Source organism: Ovis canadensis, chromosome 25, assembly GCF_042477335.2.
Source record: "Ovis canadensis isolate MfBH-ARS-UI-01 breed Bighorn chromosome 25, ARS-UI_OviCan_v2, whole genome shotgun sequence".
Classification (NCBI taxonomy): Eukaryota; Metazoa; Chordata; class Mammalia; order Artiodactyla; family Bovidae; genus Ovis; species Ovis canadensis.
The window spans coordinates 60,405,309-60,426,255 of NC_091269.1; the positions used below are offsets into that span (position 1 = coordinate 60,405,309).

Consider the following 20,947-nt stretch of genomic DNA (forward strand, 5'->3'; position numbering starts at 1 on the left):
GCTAACTACGCTCACCATCACCAGCACCACAGTCACCTCCATCCTCCTCATCATCATTATCACCACCACCAACATCACCTCCATCATCCTCATCAGCACAGTCACCTCCATCATCCTCTTCATCGTCATAATGAGGGAAGATGATCAGAGCTCACCAGTCATCCAACTGCTAAATGAAGTCATGGCTGAAAGAGAGGACCATCTCTTGACTCCTAGTTTTAGTGGCCATGCCCTCACCTCGTCTAATCTGGCAACTGGCGCTGAGACTGCTGCCCAGCCAGGATGGACCCTTTCCTGGCTCTCGGGAGAGTCAGGATTTGCTGAACAATTGCCCCTGAGCATCGGCTCCCACCTCTCTGTCCTCCACTTCCCTCTAGCAAGTCTGTATTCTCTAGACACATCGTTTTAAAGTTCATTATTGAAAGTGACAGTTAAACATTTTTTTTTGTCTAAACCAATAAAGATGCATAAATATGAAGCTATTCCATTAAGATTAGTTCTGAACAGTGTATTTTAAAAGGGAGTTAAGTAATCATGATGTGTTTTATGTGACTACACTGATGTAATTAGCGAGTGGCCAGACACTGTGTAAGTATGAGTATTAGTGAGCAGGGCTCTATCATTCAGTACATGGTTTCCAGTTGCTTTCAAAAGCTTTGGCCAGCTTATGCTTCAGCCATTAATAGGCAAATTCACCTCTTTCACAGCAGCCTTGCCAACATTCAGTTCAGTTCAGTTCAGTCGCTCAGTCGTGTCCAACTCTTTGCGACCCCATGAATCGCAGCACACCAGGCCTCCCTGTCCATCACCAACACCCGGAGTTCACTCAGACTCACGTCCATCGAGTCCATGATGCCATCCAGCCATCTCATCCTCTGTCGTCCCCTTCTCCTCCTGCCCCCAATCCCTCCCAGCATCAGTCTTTTCCAATGAGTCAACTCTTCGCATGAGGTGGCCAAAGTACTGGAGCTTCAGCTTTAGCATCATTCCTTCCAAAGAACACCCAGGACTGATCTCCTTTAGAATGGACTGGTTGGATCTCCTTGCAGTCCAAGGGACTCTCAAGAGTCTTCTCCAACACCACAATTCAAAAGCATCAATTCTTCAGTGCTCAGCCTTCTTCACAGTCCAACTCTCACAACCATACATGACCACAGGAAAAACCATAGCCTTGACTAGCCAGACCTTAGTCGGCAAAGTAATGTCTCTGCTTTTGAATACATGATCTTTTAAAATGTCATAAATACTTGGCTGAGTGATGTCCAGATGTTGACCTTATCCTTCTAGGTGACTAATGAAGCTGGATGTTGTTTGTATTTTCTGGACATGTCATTTGCTTATGGACTGAGAAATAATTTATAGCATTTATTGACCCCCTTCCCCACCCAGGACAAAGGAAGAGATGTTTCTGAACCTGGGGTCCGACTGGTTCCTGCTCTTCGTGCAGGCCCACGTGCACCCCAGCACAGTGGTGCTGGGCTTGAAGCTGCTGCTGCACTTTCTGTCAAGCCCCTCCCTCCGAGGGCGATTTAAAGACGGCCTGCCTGCAGGCTCCTGGGTGGAACGCAGCTCCGAGGGCACGGATATCGTGATGGGTGAGTGTGTGGCCCTCTCCAGGAGACAGGTGCACCTGTGGATGACGACCTGCCAGGACTAAGGCGCCTTCACACTGCCTGCTGCAGCGTCACCTTGACCTTGACCCCTTCCCCCACCTCTGACTTCCTTTTTCAGACTCCTCCCCACACAGCCTCACTGCTCTTCAGATGCTGGGGACTTCTTTCCACTCCTCAAAGTCTCCTTAACTCTTTCCTTCTTGCAGAGGTGCTTCCCAACCCTCAACACCAGCACGGCTCTCTAAGCTGATGTGGATTCATCCTTCATGTCTCAATTTTATGTCATTTCCTCCAGGAGAGGAAGGTCCCATGTCAATTAGAGCACCCCTGTTACACTTTCTTTCTTTCTCTCTTTTTTTGGGGGAGGGGGTTTAATCATAGTTTACAAGCATATTTTTATTTAGGTATTTAATTCTGTAATGTCTGTTCCTCCCACCACATTGTAAGTAGTTGATGAAGGCCTGGGGTTCTGTATATATATTTTATCAGAACACTACATTCTTATTGCCTATGCAAAGAGGGCTTGCTACCTCTAGGGTGGTAGGCACCAGATAAGCAACTGTGTTTGAATGAATGAATGAGCACATCAGAAATAGGAAAAGAAGTTCTTACTGAGCCCATTCTTGTGCTCTATATGTGTGACGTATTTCCATCCGGCATGTCTGTAGGATGGGTTGGCCGGAGGGAATTCCTTCCTGTGCCCAATCCCCATGTTGACCAGAAGCAATTGTTCTCAACTGGACTTTGTGCCCTTCTCCCTGATCAATAGATAACCTGAAGAGCCATCCTCCAACGCCTGACCAGAGCCCCTGCCTGCTTCCTGGGTTCCGAGTCTTGAGTGACTTTCTGGCCCACCATGTTCATATTCCAGAAGTCTACCTCACCGTGTCCACCTTCTTCCTGCAGACACCGCTCACGGAGCTGATGGACGGGCCCAAGGTAGGCTCCAGGGGCTCTCGGGATGGAGTGACACACTTGGGCTTCTGATTTCTGTATCCCGCAAGACTCTCCTCGCCTTCCTCCATGCCTCCCAACTTTCATCCTGACCCGCTTCCTTCCCTAGCAGTCCCACCCCCTTTCTTGCTCTTCAGATATCCTTGTCCCTCAGCCTCCACCTCCCTTGTCCCTCCCAGCAGATCTCTGTTTCCTATCAGTCTCTCTTTTAAGTTTTTCTCCTTCTGGGTAGACAAGTCACACGATGGTGGGGCAACATGGGGAGGTTGGATTGCTGCCACCGCAGACATCGAGCCTCATCCTATCACCTTCAAAGAAACATGTCCCTGTACCTTAGTAACGCCCCTGCTCCCCCGCATTCTAGTGTGACCCTTACATGCCCCGAGTCTTCTGGCCCACAGGTGCCCTTTGCTCAGATGACTTACATCACGGTAGCATGGAAGCCCCATGAAGGAGCATTGCCTCAGGACTCCACCCTCCATCACTTGTATATTCCAAGACCATCTTTATCACCTCCTCTCACTGTTGCTGGCAAAGGTCACCTTTTTAAGGCTGAACTGTGTTCCTTCCACGCCTTTCCCAAGTGACTGCATGCCTTATGATCCTTTGTCTATATTTTCAGCATCTCCTTTTCTACTGATCCTTTCCTCATTGGCCATAAGTATGATAAATCATGTCCCACCTAAAACCGGAAGCTGCCCCCTTGGCTCACACTCTTGACCAACTGCTGCCCTGTTTATCGCTCCCCTGTTCCTCCTCCAAAGAGGAGTCTCCACTCACTGCGGGCACCTTCTCACTAGCTTCTCACTCACTAGCTCACTGACTTGCACCAAATCCAAGGTTTCATTGGCTCCTGTTCCTGTGGGATCAGGTTTGGAGTCCCCAGGCAGCATCAAGCCCCTCCCTGATTGGGATCTCACCTGTCTCCCAGCCCATCTTCCTTTCTTATTGGCCCTTTGTGCTGTGATCCTCAAGTCACCTCCCCAGTAAGACCGCCTGCTTTGCGCTTGCCTGCCCTGGGCCTTTAAGGAGCCCTCTCCCATCTCACCTTCCTGGAAAGCTACCTTCCCTCAGTTCTCCACTCAGATGCCACCTCGGGCTGAGACCCCCTAGACAGCGGGAACCTTTCTCTCTCAGGCCTCATCATGCCCTCACCTTGTATGGCACCAGCGCGTTTACGGCTGCTTCTCTCAGTAGACACTGAGCACATCAATTACAGACCCTGGCCTCCTGCTCAGCCTCCTGAGCACCTGATAAACAGACCCAGAAATTGTTTCTTGGTCTTGATAGACTTGAGTTAAACTGCACTGTATAGACGTCATTGAAGGGGCACGGTTTTGCCGAGGACTGAAAAATTCACCTCTTGCATATCCTTATATTTGACTTATCTCAATCTTGATATATGTTAATGGTATTACAGATCACACTTCAGAATCAAGTTCTTCACATACTCTGATAAATTCATCGAAAATGTGTGTTTTTTTCCTATACTGTGGCTCAGGAAACAAACATTTGCTGAGTGTCAGGACCTGTGACAGATGTTTCACTTATTTTATTTCACTTGATATTTATAACAATCCCATGGGGCAGATAATGGAAGTTTCCATTCACAGAGAAGGAAACTGAACTGCCAAGTGCTAAAGAGCTTGCATAAGCCCAGCTTTTAAAGAAGCAAAGTCAGATCGTCCTGCTTGTCAACCCCATGCTCTCTCTGACTGCACTTGCCCGAAAGCCTTTGAATTTGACATGTTTTCTGCAATCTCATTTACAAAAATTCATGGAAGTTGATTGGGAGATTGAGTATTGCTGATGTCAGACCCGATGCCAGTTGCTGGTAGGTCTTCAGCCTATCTTAGACATGTGTGTTTCCCTTACGCTCCATCAGTGGGCTGAAATTCCTCTAATGGACCAGCCACCTGGGCTGCTACTGTGATGTTCTGTCTCTCTCACTGGGGCCCCCAGAGAAGCATGACATACTGGACGGAAAGCCCGTCCCTTCGGTGTGCAGCCCAGGTCTCCTACAGCCCATGCGTCCTCTTTCAGGACAGCCTGGATGCCATGCTTCAGTGGCTCTTGCATAAACACCACCAAGAGGAAGTCCTCCGGGCAGGGCTGTGCACTGAAGGTGCCCTGCTGCTCCTAGAGATGCTGAAGGCCACCATGAACCAGGTGAGACCCGCTCCCCACATGCTGAGAGGGGTTCTGATGGGAAGATAGGCCCAGCAGCTTTCTGGTAGTGCTGATACTCTGCAGGTATTATTCAGAACTTTTTATAGAAGAGGCAAGGTGACAACTTAGGTGCTCAATGGGAAACCCAGCCTTAATGTCCCCAGTGGAGTTTATGTGTTCTTAACCAGAAGACATCTGTTTTCCATTTGTTTAAACATTTGACTTCCTTCACTGGGAGATTTAAGGGCTCCAGTCAAAGGGAACATTTCTGGGCAACTGCTTTGATTTGAGAGCTTCAGGGGCCCTGTGGTCCCTTCCCTTCAGAGGCCTCTTTGCTCAAGAAGCTCACCTTGACCAGGACAGGTGGGCCTCTCATGAGTGACCCATCAGGAAAGACCTGTCTTAAAGAAGACATATGCCGGCCAGCTGCCAATGTGACATGGACAGCCTTTGATTCAGGCCTTCCAGGTCCACCTTGAAGGTGGTGGAAAGGTTGTTTTAGGACTGCAGGAAAAGGCTGTGTGACTTGTGAGCAGGACTGATTGTAGACCAGGGAGCAAGAACACCCATGAAAAGTTTTGGCTTCATTCTATAAACTCTAAAGGCAACTGGAGGTTTGATATGTGTGGAAACCTAATTGCTTCTATAAAATGATGCATGGTTACCTTTAAAATAAGAAAAAAAAAAGTAGAAGTAAAAATCACCTGAAGCACACCCAACCAGAGATACCCACTGTGAACTTTAGTAGGATATCTTTCAGACACCTAAGAGTATACCATGCCCTTAGGTAATCAGACCACATAAATTCCTGAAAGTGTTGGTCACGCAGTCAGGTCTGACTCTTTGCGACCCCACGGACTGTAATCTGCCAGGCTCCTCTGTCCATGGAATTCTCTAGGCCAGAGCACTGGAGTGGATAGCCATTCCCTTCTCCAGGGGATCTTCCCCATCCAGGGACTGAACCCAGGTCTCCCACATCGCAGGCAGATTCTTTACTGTCTGAGCCACCAGGGAAGCCGCATATTTCCTGTTGCCTTTTTTCCCCCAACATGTTGTTGGAAATCATTTCTATTTGTAGATGGAAATTTGTATTGTTTCTCAGAACATTCGTTGTTATAAAAAGTCAGTAATGAGCTTTCTTGAGCAGACGTCTTCTCTTTCTAGTTCGATGGCCTCCTTGGTATAAATTCCAGGATGTGGGATACTGGGCCAAGGAGCACTTCATGTGCTCTCCTTCTCAGGAAGGTCGCAGTAGATGCTATACGTATATATTCCTCTTGACATGCATCCCACAGTCTTGCACAGATGTGCTTGGCCCAGTCCTCACAGCCTCAAGAGGGAGGGGACATATATATACACTTAGGGCTGATTCATGTTGCTGTATGGTAGAAAGCAACACCATAACACTGTAAAACAATTATCCTCCAGTTAAAAATAAATACAAAGATAAATACTCTTTTAACACGTATTTAGATGATTACATGTTCTTTTTCTTTTAACCAGTTACCGCTGATGAATTATATCAATAGATTTCCTCGCATCCTTGCAAAGATCTCACTTTCTCACTCCGTTCTTATTCTTTCGGCATGCTTCCTATTCTGCTTGAAAATATTTTATTTATGATTTTGCAGTCGTGTTCAGAAATGATATTAGGTTTCAGTTTTATATTTTCACATGTTGTCAGGTTTCGGTATCAGTATTATGCTAGTTTTATTAAAAAATGATTCTTTCATTCAAGAAGATGCTAAATCCATGACTCACATTATTTAAATCATTCCTATGAAACAGCTTCAGCCTGAATTTTTTTCTATTATCACCTTGCTTAAGCTTCTAAATGTCTCCTTGACCTAGTTTAGGTAATTGATATTTTAAAAAAATCTTCACAAGTATTCAGCTTGCATAAATGGTCTCCTTTAATTCATTTAATTTTCTTTGTGATTATTTTCTTCTTCTTCTTCTTAATTTGCAAGTTCATGCTCTTTTTTTTACCTTGCCCATCCTATTACTTAAGGAGCTGAAGATTTGTGGATTTATAAATAACAACTTTGAATATATATGTCATTCCCCTTCATTTTTTTCTGGCTAGTTCTAAAATTTTGATATTTGATATCTTCAATTTTGTTGTTTTCTAGAGTTTCTGCAGTTGCAGATTTAAAGAAATTTTTTATTAAAAAAAGATACCTTTTTGATTCATCTTTTTCAATGTCCATGTAGTTAAACTTTTTTTAAAAAATTGCTGTTATTTATTTCCAGTTTATTTTTGTCCTAGTCAAAGCAAGTGATCTTTACACTTTCCATCTGTGGGAAATTTATTCATGGCTTTGTTGTAGACTTAATGTGCAGTTAATTTGAGGATAGCTGAAAAAAATCTGTTTTGCCACATAGAAAGTTTGTTAGGTTTTAAATCAATGCTGTTTATAAAAAGCAAACTAAAGAAAAATATGAAAGCATTTAAAATGAAGAAAATACCTAGTATGCTGACAGAAGTAAAAAACAAGCCCAAACATTCACTTTATGATAGCAGACATAAAACGGTTAACTGTTGTAAAACAGATGTGACCCTTAAACAGTCTTCTGGGATCTAACAAACATACAACAAAAGCGAAGTCAGAGGCAGACTTTGGTTCAGTGAAGCTGCTGCTGCTGCTGCTAAGTCGCTTCAGTCGTGTCCGACTCTGTGCGATCCCATAGACGGCAGCCCACCAGGCTCCCCCGTCCCTGGGATTCTCCAGGCAAGAACACTGGAGTGGGTTGCCATTTCCTTCTCCAGTGCATGAAAGGGAAAAGTGAAAGTGAAGTCGCTCAGTCGTGTCCGACTCTTCGCGACCCCGTGGACTGCAGCCCGCCAGGCTCCTCTGTCCGTGGGATTTTCCAGTGAAGCCACCTGCCATGAAAGCATCATTTACCAAATATGGTAGACAAGCATCAAAAGCTAAAAGGCAAAACTGAAAGGATACGAGAAGATCAGAAATAGAATTGTAGTGAATATCTTTCTCAGCTTATCTGTCTTGCTTATAACTTTGCTTTGCTTGCTGTTATTCCCTTGCCCGGTGGTAACCATAAGTTTGCTTGCTTCCTTAAGCTTGGTATCAGTGGAACCCTACAGTATTACCCTTTTGCATCTCACTTCTTTCAGTCAGGGCTTCCCTTGTGGCTCAGCTGATAAAGAATCCACCTGCACTGCAGGAGATCTGAGGTCGATCCCCGGGTTGGGAAGATCCCCCGGAGAAAGGAATGGCTACCCACTCCAGTATTCTGGCCTGGAGAATTCCATGGACTGTATAGTCCATGGGGTCGCAAAGAGTCGGGCATGACTGAGTTCACTCAACACAAGTGGAATTCGCGTGTGTTTTATATGTTTGTAGTTCCTTTTTTTTTTTTTTTACTGTTCAGTAGTATTTATTGTGATAATGGATCAGTGTTTATTCCTTCTGGGTTGTTTCCATTTGGAAATATTATGAATAAAGCTGCTATGTACATATCTTTTGATGGACATACACACTTCTTTCTGTTAGAAATATACCCGGCATGAAACTGTGGTTAAGCTGTACACATGATTTGTTTTAGTAGATATTGCCAAATAGTCTCCAAAATGAAGAGTCAATTTACACTCACTAGCTCTTATTCTGGGAAGGTTCTAGTTGCTCCAGGTCCTTGTCGATGTTTAGCACTGTTGGTCTTGCAAATGTTAGCCATTCTGCTGTGTGCAACTCTCCTTGGGAGCAGACAGCATTTTCTTCCTTGTGCAGACGCTGTGGAGGTTAACTCACTCAGGCAGGATCACTGGGCGAGAGCACAGTGGAAACACGTGTGTCCAGCATTAATATTTCATTCTGGGGCACCTACCCCCGGGATCCAGCCTGGTGCCTTGCCTAAGCACCTTCAGGGGATGCCTGATCAAATTCTTCCAAAAGTCCAAATCATCTGTATCTGACCTTATCTCCCAGCTTCTTCTATGTTTACTCTGTACTAGAAGGTAAGCTTGAAGCACTAAAATGTCTCATTTAATCTCACGACAATCTTAAGAAATAGGTCGTATTGTTACTAGGAGTCTTGCAATAAGGCGTCTTGCTGAGAGGCTCAGAAAGGAGGTCTTGTCTCTAGATCTCAAGTCCTCTGGCCCCTGTGCAGCCCCAAGTCATGCCCACACATGCTGCCTCTCATGGAGCATGTCCTCAGCCCTCGGCAGGTTCTGGAGATGGCGCCTGGGAACGGACATTCCCGGCCAGTGTGCTGCAGTTCCTCGGCCTCGTGCACAGCACCTACCCCCAGGATCCAGCCTGGCGGGCCCCGGAGTTCCTCCAGACCTTGGCTGCAGTTACCTTCCCCCTGGGAGCCCAGAAGGTAAGACACACCTCTGCCTTGCCCCGGTGGGAGCAGGGGTGAGCATCATCACCCTTCAAGGACAAGATGCCTTCACATCCCTCCCCAAATGAAAATGCATTTTAAGTCAACCTGGCCAAAACCCTAAGCAAACAACTCCGGTAGGTTTCCTTCTCTTTATGAGGTCCAGCTTCAGGTCATTTTCGGCTCTGAGATTCAATAAGTCTTTGAGTGGTCAGGAATCTCAGTAATGAGAAATTTGATGGTAGATTAAGTGCAGATCTACGCAGAATACCCACGCATGGAGCATGAGGAAACCACAGATTCCATTCCAGGAAGGGGAGGGGTGGAACTGCCATAGGGCCCCGTCTTCTTTGCAGGACCCTTGTTCTATTTGCAGGCCATGGTGCCTTTCAATCGGAAGGCTTGCTGAGGCCCAGCTGGGAGGGCAGAGGGACCAACTGGGTCTTGAGGAGAAGGTGTCAGTGTCGGGGTAGAGAGGCCACTATGGAAAGAGACATGAGTGAGTTTGAGAGCAAGATCCAGTCCCAGCCGGTCAAGGGGACTCATGAGTGCAGAGCATCTGGGAGCTAAGAGAAGCAAGTGAGGACCAGCGTGAAGGGAGGTGCTGGAGAAGGAAGGGCAGAAATGTGCTCATTACCTGCCTTGGTGGAATAGGAACTGAGACCCAACCAAGGAGAGTGAATTATTGATTCCTGTCTGCAAATCAGTAACTATAACCAAAGGAATACGTTAGGCATATTGGTAAGTAGAGGATCCAGAAGTCACACCAAGCACAATGAGGGCAAGTAATGTTTGCTCCATAATTATTTGCTAAACGGCCAAGGGGATGAATATGTTCTTTTAGCTAAGCTTTTCTAGAAGTGTATTCATGGTGCCAGCCTCCATCTCCTGAGTCTGGTGCTTCACATCCCCTAACAGGCCCCAGTGCAGGAGGTGTTAAAGGTGGACGTGAGATTCAGGGAGGTGAAGCTCCACTGACCAGCTCCCTCCCGTGTTAGTGGGGCCACGAGACCCATCTCACGAAAGGGTCGAGAGGATCGAGGAGATGCCACAGGCCGCAGCTTACGTGACTCATAGTGACTAAGCCAAGATTTACCCCTCAGTCTCTCACCCTGAAACCCATTTGTTTCCATCAGTCAGTTTAAAATAACAATAAATGACCTAATAAAATTTAAGTGTTTAGTTTTAATAAAAAGACTACCTATAAAGACCAGAAGATTTGCAAAAAGATAAAATGTTTTGATGGGTTAATATCAACTAAAGCAACATACTGGAAAAGTAAGTAAAAAAAAAAAAAAGATGTAAAAAAGATCAAAGGAAACACTGGAGGGGGTGGGGGATGGGACCTCTGCCCAGAAGCTAGGCGCCCCCGGCCAGGCAGGGAGGAAGCATGGTTCTACAGACTGCCCCTCACCATTCCCCTCACCTGGAGGAGGACAGGGCCTTAAGTTGGTGGACTGCCATTCTGAGTTAGGGGCTGCCCACGTCAGCCCCTATGCCTGCCGGGGGCCAGCATGAGGAATCCCGCCCATGACAAGATCATGCAGAAGGAAGCCTGACAAAACGCAAGGTTGTGATCAGGCTTCAGGGGTTCCCCCTGGAATTGCCTGAGCATCCACCCCCCAAGACCAGAGTCTGCCTGCTTTACTGTGTTACGCTTTCCACCTACTCTTCTGTCATTAACAGGGGGCTGTCCCCCCACCACCTTTTTCTGGAAAAAATTAGAGCTTTTAGATAATAAGTCTCCTGGGCATAATACGAGTGTTTCAATCCAAAAACCCCTCTGATGGCTTTCTAGCCTGCCTGCAGGACTTGTACAGCTGCGCATGTGATTGTTTGAGGCCTCCTGACTGCAGGAGGCACAGGAAGCTTAAAACATCCTAGGAATGTAGGAGCTTCTGAGGAGTCAACATCATTAGAACAGGACTGATTAAAGGTTTCATTTGTTGAGCCAATACTTGCTGCCAAATTTTCATATCTTTTATTTGTAGAGATAGTTGGTATATAGAAAAACAGGTAGTAGACCTGGTATTAGCAACATTAGATCTTTGAGTTAAGTGCTTTCTTTGTTATAACCCACTGCACCTTTGTTCTATAGGAATGTAACTTTATTTAGTACTTTGAGGGTGATGCAGAGTAAAGAAAAAACACTTCTAGGGAAAAGGAGTTTTCTGGACAATTATCCAGGAAGAGAGCCATAAAAATGTTAACAGGCCTCTTGGCCAGAAGATGATGTAAACCACCTGAGACCTTTTGTATACGGGAGGGTATGCAAAAGAAAGCCTTGTTTGTCTCAGTGAGGGTCAGGAATGCTGCCCCTGCATAACTCTGCATATTCCATTATTTCTTTATGTACAACTTGGGGTATATAAGCTGATTTTGAAAAATAAAGTTTTTGGAGTCTTGCACCGATGCTGGGCTTCCCCATGCCGTTCTTTTCTTTTCCGGCTGAATTCCCATCTGGGGCGTGGAGGCTCGCCATGTCTACTTACTTGTCCCGGCTTCTAAGATCTGTAAGAGAGAGAACCCAAGGTGGGGCACTCTCTGATATTCAAACAGGTGCTGGCGGCCTAATGTAGATGGTGCAGGCTCCTTGTCTGGAACTTTATTGGCTTTCCACGTAACCCAAGTTATTCAGCCTCCTTTTCTCCGCCTAAATTTCCTACTATACCATTTCTTCCTAATCTAATGTTATATTTCTATATTAATAAATAAATAAGTTTTTCCTCACCAACGCCGTCCCTGCTTCAAATTTCCCTGGATCCACTGGGGCTGGACCCTGGCATATGCCCACAGGCCAGGCTCACCATCTGCTGAGTCGGGGTTCCAGCCAGCTCCCTGCCAGTAGCCACAGAGCATATCCTGACCCAGGGCTCTTCCTCCCCACACTCAGTAGTTCCCATCTGAGGGAGAGCCTGGCCCAAGGTCACCTTCCAGTCTACCATGGATGAGACAGACCCTGGTGCCAGAACTCTTTTCCCCGCACCTCCTTGCCTCCTTTCAGCTCCGAGTCGGCTCCAAAAGTCCTTTGTTGCACAGAACATGTGACAGACCTGTTTTCATGCAGAAGACAAGTGGCCACAAGGATTTCCATTTGCTACAATTTTATATAGCATCTTTCCAGCCAAGGCCGCGTGGAGCTAATTAATACAGTCACCAGCTCCCTAGGTGCCATTAAATTCATTTTACAGCTTAATTAAGAATGGCTGCATTAGTTTTATGAATGAGCCAAGGGAGGTGCCAGCAGATGAACTTGCATGAAAAGCTCATGGGCCAGGAGTCGGGAGTCCCTGGCCGCATGTCCTTGGGCGTGTCATCTGGCCTCCCAGCATCTCCATGTCTTCCCAGATATATCTGGGCCAATGACTCCCATCACATTATTCTCCCAATATTTTTGTAATGTAAAACTGAGAAAGTGAAGACCAAGGACTTCCGGGTCTTGGATATCAGACTGGCTCCAGTCCCACTTCTCTTTCCCCCTGAGGGACAGCAGCATCAGAGCCTGGCAGGCAGTAAAGGTGAGGACCCCACAGAAAGGTGGGGGCCAGCTCTCTCGACCGTACACCAGGGCCAGGCATGCCGCAGGCAAGGTTCCTCATCTCATCCTCGCCCGTCTTTGCGTGTTCCTTTCCATCATTACCACTTGACTGATGCGGAGCCATGGCACCGAGCAGGGAAATGCCTTGCCCGGGAAACATCTTGGGCTTCCTTGCTGAGTGCTGCCGATCTCTCTAGCTCTGTGCCCAGCTTCTGCCCACCACAGGTTCAGAAGTCACAGCAGGCCACCTCTGAGCCCGCCTACCTCCTCGGAGCCTCTGTTTCCTTACGTGTTAATGGTTTGATGAGAATCCCACCATGCATGTGTCAGATGTGAGAGTGCTTTGGGGCAGGGCAGGCAACTCATGCTGGTGTTCTCTTGTCTTTGAGGGGGCCGTGAGTGAGTCTGCCCAGAACACCAGCAGCCCCGAGGCCAAGGCTGAAGGTGACAACGCTGCGGAGGGTCTACAGGCCCCTGCTGAGTCACATCCCACCCGGAAGCAGCTGAAGGAATTCATGCAGCTACTCTTGAGGGAGTTCTTGCTTGGGGCTCCAAACCCCAAGCAGTGGATGCCCCTGGAGGTTCTCCTGGAGGTGGGTCAGAAAGGGCATCATTCGGACCTGTGCTGTGGGAACGGACTGGGGAGGGTGTGGGCACCGAGAGGGTCGGGTATGCCCGAAGAGCCCCGAGGGCCCGTCTCCTGAGAGAGCTCACCCAGGCATGTCCATGCCAGCTGGTTGGCCGTCAGCAACATCTCCTGGGACTGCAGTGATTGGTGGGAGGGAGTCTTTGGGGAACCGCAGTCCCCAGCAGAGGGAGCTCACCAAGCAGCAGGTGGAGAGATGAATGATGGCAGGTCTTAGCCAGGTCCCTAGAAACAGAGTCTGCTGCTGAGCCGCTCAGTCATGTCCGACTCTGTGCGACCCCAGAGACGGCAGCCCACCATCCCTGGGATTCTCCAGGCAAGAACACTGAAGTGGGTTGCCATTTCCTTCTCCAATGCATGAAAGTGAAAAGTGAGAGTGAAGTCGCTCAGTCGTGTCCAACTCTTAGCGACTCCATGGACTGCAGCCTAGCAGCCTTCTCTGCCATGGGATTTTCCAGGCAAGAGTACTGGAGTGGGCTGCCATTGCCTTCTCCGAGAAACAGAGTCTAAGGTGGAGATTTTCTGGAAGTGATATACTGGGGGCAGTGCTCTCAGGAAAGCAGAGAAGGGATGCAGAGGAGGATGAGCGAGAAACTAGGCGGACCTGGCTTCGGAAGTAGCTTGGTTCCAAGGGGAGCTGAGGTGTGCTCTATCCGCATCCCAGAGTTGCCCCACCTTGAGGTACATGCAAGGTGGTCATTAACTGTTGCCCCCCCCACCACTTGTCCTGGGAAGTGGGCATTGCCTCCTGGGTGAAGCAACTTGATCAGCAGAGGGCGATGCCCCAGGGAAGGGGCACTTGTGAGCTGCTGGCTGTGCACACGCCCAGCAGCTGCAGTGTTAGCTGTGGACCAGGGGAGGGACTAAGTGGGAATGGTGGCCATGGGGCTGGTGTCTAGTTCAGAGTTTGCTTCCAGGCTTCTCCAGACAATGCCACCAGTCAACAGAAGCGGGACTTTCAGTCTGAGATCTTGCTTTCCACCATGGAGATATTTCACGTGATGAGTGGAGGTCATGCATCGACGCTGAGAGGTGAGTGCGGGTGATGACTTATTCCTCCTGGTTTATGACACAAAGTTGCGGAGAGCTGAGTGAGAAGCCACCTCCTGCCAACTGCTGACCCCAGAACCCTGGAGGAAGACTAGGCTGCAGGACTGTGGATGCTTTAGGAACCACAGCAAACTGCCCTCCACCTGTCTGCAATAAGAGCTCAGTGACTCTGCCCAGAGACCCCTGGAATGGCCTTCTTACTACTTTCCGTGTCACCTCTGCCATTCCTGATTCAATCAGAGCAGAAAGTCCTGTCCTCTGAGCTAACATCAGTTATCCTCTAGCTGCAGTATAAAATTTTCTTCTTATGAGGGGAGTCAGAATGTCCACCTGAATTGAACATTCTTTTGCTCCCCTATGCCTGGGCACAGTAAACAATTCTTAAATGAATGAACCTGGATGAAGATGCTGCCATTGCCCCAAAGAAGTTCAAGTTGAAACTTCATTCAGACCATGTGGGTCTGGGGCAGCTATAACTTCCCAACAAGATTGTACGAAAGTCCTTTCCATGGTTCCTGAGCCGTGGACTCCTTAGTGACATGACTGGTATCCTGGATTCCTCTTGCCCCACAGTGAGGAGACCCTGACGTTTGGTTTTCTGAGCTATCTGAGTGTGGTAGGGTAGTGGAGTGATGAAAAGTGTAAGCTTGGTAGCCCAGTTCTGACCGTAGCTCTATGACTGGACGGTGGCATTACTCCAGGCAGAGGCCAGACCATGTGAGTGAGGAGGACGGTTGTGGGTAACTTAGAGGGTTGTTAATAAGAATTAACTGAGATGCGTGCATCCATGTCTGAGCACGATGTGTGCTGTGTTGGTGAGCACAGATGGGCGATCTGACCTTACAGCTTCATCCTCTTCCCCACATAACAGCAGGGGCTTGGGTCACCATGACAGCCTTCCCATTGCCTCTGCCTTAAATTCTCATCCACTCTTCTTCCAAACGGTCACTGGAAGACGTGCTGCTCCTCACTTGCCCCCTCCCACTTGGTTCATATCACTGATTGTTCAATATCACTTTGAATAAACATGTATTCATTGGGTACCTACAGTGTATAAGATCCCATTTTTGAAGCAACGGTTATACAGATTACAATGAGATGTACAGAGGTGAGTAAGACGTGGCTGGTTCCCAAAAGGAGATTGGAGACTGTTGTGCAAAGAAGGCAATTCAGATGGCTGATTTCTCAGCCTTGGTCTGTCACCCTCTCCCACCCTCCAGGCAGTAGAGAGCCTCAGCCAGATGCAGAAGCTGCAGCTGCTCCTTCACTTGCCAACATCTCCCACTTCATCCAGAAGCTGGTGGAGAAGCTGTACAGTGGGGTGTTCTCAGCAGACCCCAGACACATCCTTCTCTTCATCACAGAGCACATCATGGCGGTAAGAACCTCACACTGGCCGTGGTGGTAAGGTGCCTGCTGAGGAGGTGTCTGTATGACACACTGCTGATCGCTGTCCACTTGGTCCAGACTGACCTGCTGTCCTTCCTGGGAACGATCGGGTGGGAGGAAGGGGAGGCCCTTTACTGCCCAGGTAGCGCTTAGTGACTGGGTAGCACCCTGCAGTGTTCTCACCTTGGACCACCTGAGACACGTCTCAGTGGTTGGGGCCACAGCCTGATGCACGGGCGCCTCAGCTCTGTCCTCGCCTAGACGCTGCACACCCGCTTGGGGTTTTTACTGTGAGTGTTAGTTTAATCTTTGTTGTTGCTGTTGTTCAGTTGGTAAGTCGTGTCTGACTCTTTGCGACCCCGTGGACTGTAGCATACCAGGCTCCTCTGTCCACTATCTCCCGGAGTTTGCTCAAATTCACGTCCATTGAGACGATGATGCTATCTAACCATCTCAGCCTGTCTCCCCTTTCTCCTTTAGCCTTCAGTCTTTCCCAGCATCAGGGTCTTTTCCAGTTAGTTAGCTCTTCACATCAGGTGGCCAAAGTATTGGATTTCAGCCTAATTATTGTTATTCCTCATCAACAAACGGTCAAAAAGGTCTTTACAGCCAAAAGTTCTACTTCCTTTTGTCCTATAAAATCCAGTTCCGTTTGTCGTATTTGGGCCTTCCTGAAATTGAAGCCAGAGTCTGTTTTTATCTGGTCCTATTTTTCTTGTATGCGTTCTCTCTTGCTCTCTCTCGATCTACATACATATCCACGCATGTCAATGCGTGCCTGCAGACACGTGCTTATATGTAAATCTGTGTGTGCACACGTGTACACATTCTTTATTGTGTGTCTGTACACAGGCGCACACACAGATTCATAAAATCTCAGAAGCCAGAGTTGAACTCTGTTTTGGTCCTTGCTGCTTCCCATTTCATTCTGGAAACCTTTCCTGACAAGTGGCCGTTCACTTTTTTGTGAGGAGCTCTCTGTGGTGTAAGGGAGTTCAAGGCAGCAGGACAGCCGTGATGTTTGGAAAGCACTTTCTCTTGCAAGCTGAGATCTGCCTCCAGAAGCTCGTGCCCGCAACTCCCGGTGTGTTCCCTGCAGCAGGATCCAGGACAGCCCCTCTCCTTCCTCTTCATGCCTTGTGGAGACAGTGGGACCAGTGCCCCCAGCACCTCCTGCCTGTGGAGGCACCTGCATGCTCCAGGTCAGGGCCTCGGCACAGTTCCTGGACTGGTATTCAGTCTGGCTGATGCTCAGTTCTAGGCAACCTGAAAGGAAGGTATTCAGAGGCTTCTTCAGAAATAACTCCAAGAAGGGAGAAATATCCCTTGTCAGCTCCAAGGGGATTAAAATTGGGAGGTTTTGTTGAGAATGAGAGCAGCCACCAAGTTCCTGTCTTAGTGAGTTTGGGACTGGGAAACTTAGCAGCAAACATTCATTTCTCAGAGTTCTAGAGGTTGGGAAGTCCAAGGTCAAAGTGCCAGCTGATCTGCCAGGGCTGTTTTTCTGGTTTTAGGGATGGTCATCTTCTCATTGTGCCCTCAACATAACAGAGAGAGAGAGCACGCAAGCTCACCTGTCTCTTCCTGTAAGGGCATTAATCCCATCCTTAGGGCTCCATCCTCATGACCTAGTCACCTCCAAGAGATCCCATCTCTGAATACATCACATTACAATACTAGGGCGTCAACACAGGAATTTGAAGGTGGCACTAACAATCAATCCATAGCCGCTCCCTAGTGGTCAAAGCAAATACTCAGAGCTAACACCAGAGTGTTGGTGCCTCCTGGGGCAGATGCGTGTTCAGCAGGGTGCCAGGTCCCAGGACTCTCGCTGCCCACACCCACCACCCTTCTCTCCTGCTCACCACCTGTTGCTCTCACGACTCTTAACTTCAGTTTGGAAGATGTGACCCATCTCTCAAAGGAGGAGAGGATGGTGGTAAAAGCATGAGCCCCAAATCCCACATTTTAAAGTAGCAGTGAGTATGGAACTTGCGCTACCTATGAAATTTGAAGAGAGCAATCTGAAAGTAACAAGACCTTCCCAAGCTACTGGAAGATTTTGCACATGGCGTTTGTTCTGTGGGTTCTTTTCAACGAAGTCAAACGGATGGATGGCTTCAATGTTCAGACCACAGATCAGGACCTTCTGCCTCAACCCTCTAAAATCCCTCACATACTGAAGCCCATGGATATTCGAGCGCCCATGGATTTCTCCTTTAGAAAATACAGTGGTGAAGAGGATGACTCAAGTGTCTGGTGTAGGTTTTACTCTTGCTGAGCACCTATCTCTCCCATCTCTCAAACTCTTGGCCTTTTTATCCCTAAAGTGTGACAATCTTAGTGTCCACTTCATGGTGGTGTTATGATGTTTAAATGAAGCAATATGTGTAGACATATGCAAAGAAATGCAAAAATACTTGGCATGGTAACTGGAATAGCATAACAATCCATGTCTGACAACAAGTATTAATAGTTAATAACATGTTTTTAAAACTAGACGCTATTAGCAGCTCGTTCTTGTATACAGAGGGTCGACTTTGTTACATTGGGAACACGGAAATCTCTGGTTCCCCATGGCTGCTTTGCATAATTTGACTGTGGTAAACTTTTAATTTTTATACCTATTTTTGGTAGACTTAAATGTTTGAATTCCCTTCATTGGTCACCTGCTTAAATAGAAGATCCAAGGTAGGGGAAGTAGGGGAAGTAGTCCTTTTTTGATTTTAGAAATGTCACGTTTTGGAATACAGAAAGGACTCAGACTCCATCAATTTTCCTGACTACCTGGGTTGGTGTCTAAACTTCAAAGTGTTCCCAAGTGTGTGTGTGTGTGTGTTTCATGACGCAGGTCATCGAGAACGTGTGTGTGTGTTTGTTTCATGATGCAGGTCATCGAGAACATGTGTGTGTGTGTTTCATGACGCAGGCCATTGAGAACATGTGTGTGTGTGTTTATTTCATGACACAGGTCATCGAGAACGTGTGTGTGTGTTTCATGACGCAGGCCATTGAGAACATGTGTGTGTGTGTTTATTTCATGACGCAGGTCATTGAAAACATGTGTGTGTGTATGTGTTTCATGCCGCAGGTCATCGAGAACATGTGTGTGTGTGTTTCATGACGCAGGTCATTGAGAACATGTGTGTGTGTATTTCATGCCGCAGGTCATCGAGAACATGTGTGTGTGTGTTTCGTGCCGCAGGTCATCGAGAATGCCTCTTCTCAGAAGGACACTGCCATCAGCGCTCTGTACAGCAGTTTGAATAAAGCCATCCTTTACAGCCTCTCCAGGCCCCACCAGTTCCTCTCCGAGTGCCTCAGCCTGCTCAGCACCCTGGGCTTTCTGCAGGAGCACTGGGACATCCTGTTCGCCACCTATAATTCCAACGCCAGCTTCCTCATGTGCCTCATGCACTGTCTGCTGCTGCTCAGCGCAAGAAGGTTAGAGCTGCTCTCCTCAAATCCCTCTACATGGCGAAGAGACCTCCAAAACCCAAAGGGACTTTATCCTAGAAATTTCAATAATGGGCATTCTCATACACTGGTATTTTTTCATATCCTTGTTTCTCATTTTTGGTTCAATCCACAAACATGTACTGTCTATTCTGCTTCGTTGGGTGATGAGCCCAGAGAAGAGGGTACTTGGACATGAATACCCCTAGGAATTCTGGAGCATGTGCCCCATAGGGAACATAAGATGTGAACCACCGCACCCTATTTAGAACCAGCTATATGACGTGTGGGATTCCAGCAGAATATAAATACAGGGTTCTTGTTCAAAAATTACTAAGAATTTCAAGATTGCAACAGCAGAGCCCAAACATGGGACCCTTCCGAGTGAGGACCATAAGCAATTGCACGAGCCACAGGCCCATGAAGCGGGCCCTGGCCCCATTCCACAGGGAATGAGATTAGTGCCAAGTAAAGGCAGATTTCAGTGTTTCAGGAGTCTGCAAAAAGAAATGATGGGGAAACCCAGAGAGGGAGGAGGGGGCCTGTTGGGAGCATAGATGATATTTAATAAGAGAAATAAAAAGAGTTTTTTTTTTCTAGAATGCGTCTGTAAAATATCTGTCATGGAAATTGTCATAGATGCTTGCTTTAACTGGATTAGACAAGTTTTTTTTTTTCCTTTTTTTCATGTTGATGTGTACTGAGTTTGCAGGATAATTATTTGTAACAAGGAACAATGAAATGATCCCAGAGAAACTGGAGTTCATGATGAACAATCTCTTCTCTGCTAGTTATCCAGAAGGATTTGGATTGGAACCCAAGCCTAGAATGACTCCTTATCATCAAGTCTTTCTTTCTCCAAATGAAGAAGTGAGAGAAAAAAGAGGGGACGAATTCCCAAGCTTGAGCGATGGTACATTTTATTTGTTGTTTGTTTGTGGGGGAGTAGGTGGATAGTGGTAATCGCTAGGGTTGCGTTTTTCATTTTTCTCCCCTAAGACAAGGGAGCAAATACTATGAAGATTCTTTAAAGCCAGAAGAGGTCCTAGAAAATGTAATCACATAGCAAGGTAATGTGGTAGAGAGTAAAATTGGAGTAATCTTTGTATACAAGAAATAGAACGGATGGATGGATGTGTGGATGGATAAAGGGAAAGTTCTGTGGGACTTGGTGAGACTAAGAACTTGGTATACTAGCTAAAGCCTGAGAACTTCTCTGTAAGTTGATTTAACTTCTTATCTGATCTCTTGACTTTTCTTTGGACCACTAGATGTGGAAACGGTTATGCTATCTCACTCAGTTCAAGCCATAACCTAACCGTCTCTCAGCTTTCTTCTCTAGAAAATGGAAATGAAGTAAAGCACCTCATTACTTTATAAGATATTTGGCTTACTGGATTTTATTCTAGGATTTGATAGCATCAAATCAAGTTACAGGGATTGGCAGTGTGAGGGGGGAAGAAAAGGCAGCCAGATCCATGTATCTGAGAAATTTCTCCCTCTTGATCCAGAATGCCTCAGCAGAACTTCTGCCACATTAGTTGGCTGACTGTGACACTTACCTTGTGATATCTTGTGATGCCAGGTGGAAGGGACAAGGGCCCTTATTTTCTGGGCAGACTTGTGCCCAAAGCCAGTGCTCAAAAATCTTGTGTGTTTAGAGTTTACTCTGCTGCAGTCTTAATTACAACATGAATACTTGCATTCTGGGATTTAACTAGTAGAGTGGACTGAACAATGTCCATTCCCCTGGGGTGAGAAAGACAAGCTATAGAGGCTGGTACT

At 47.1% G+C, this 20,947-nt stretch overlaps 1 protein-coding gene across 3 annotated transcripts in view; it reads left to right on the forward strand.

Moving 5' to 3' along the window:
- The window catches only part of WDFY4 (WDFY family member 4), a 265,680-nt gene that overhangs the window by 119,229 nt on the left and 125,504 nt on the right, over positions 1-20,947 (forward strand). For all 3 annotated transcript variants that reach the window (XM_069572500.1, XM_069572499.1, XM_069572501.1), the window contains 9 exons: positions 1,390-1,595; positions 2,383-2,552; positions 4,611-4,736; positions 8,916-9,080; positions 13,011-13,214; positions 14,185-14,299; positions 15,538-15,695; positions 18,912-19,150; positions 19,954-20,075. In XM_069572500.1, coding sequence (XP_069428601.1) covers positions 1,390-1,595; positions 2,383-2,552; positions 4,611-4,736; positions 8,916-9,080; positions 13,011-13,214; positions 14,185-14,299; positions 15,538-15,695; positions 18,912-19,150; positions 19,954-20,075 — 1,505 coding nt within the window. The remainder of the gene's footprint in view (positions 1-1,389; positions 1,596-2,382; positions 2,553-4,610; positions 4,737-8,915; positions 9,081-13,010; positions 13,215-14,184; positions 14,300-15,537; positions 15,696-18,911; positions 19,151-19,953; positions 20,076-20,947) is intronic.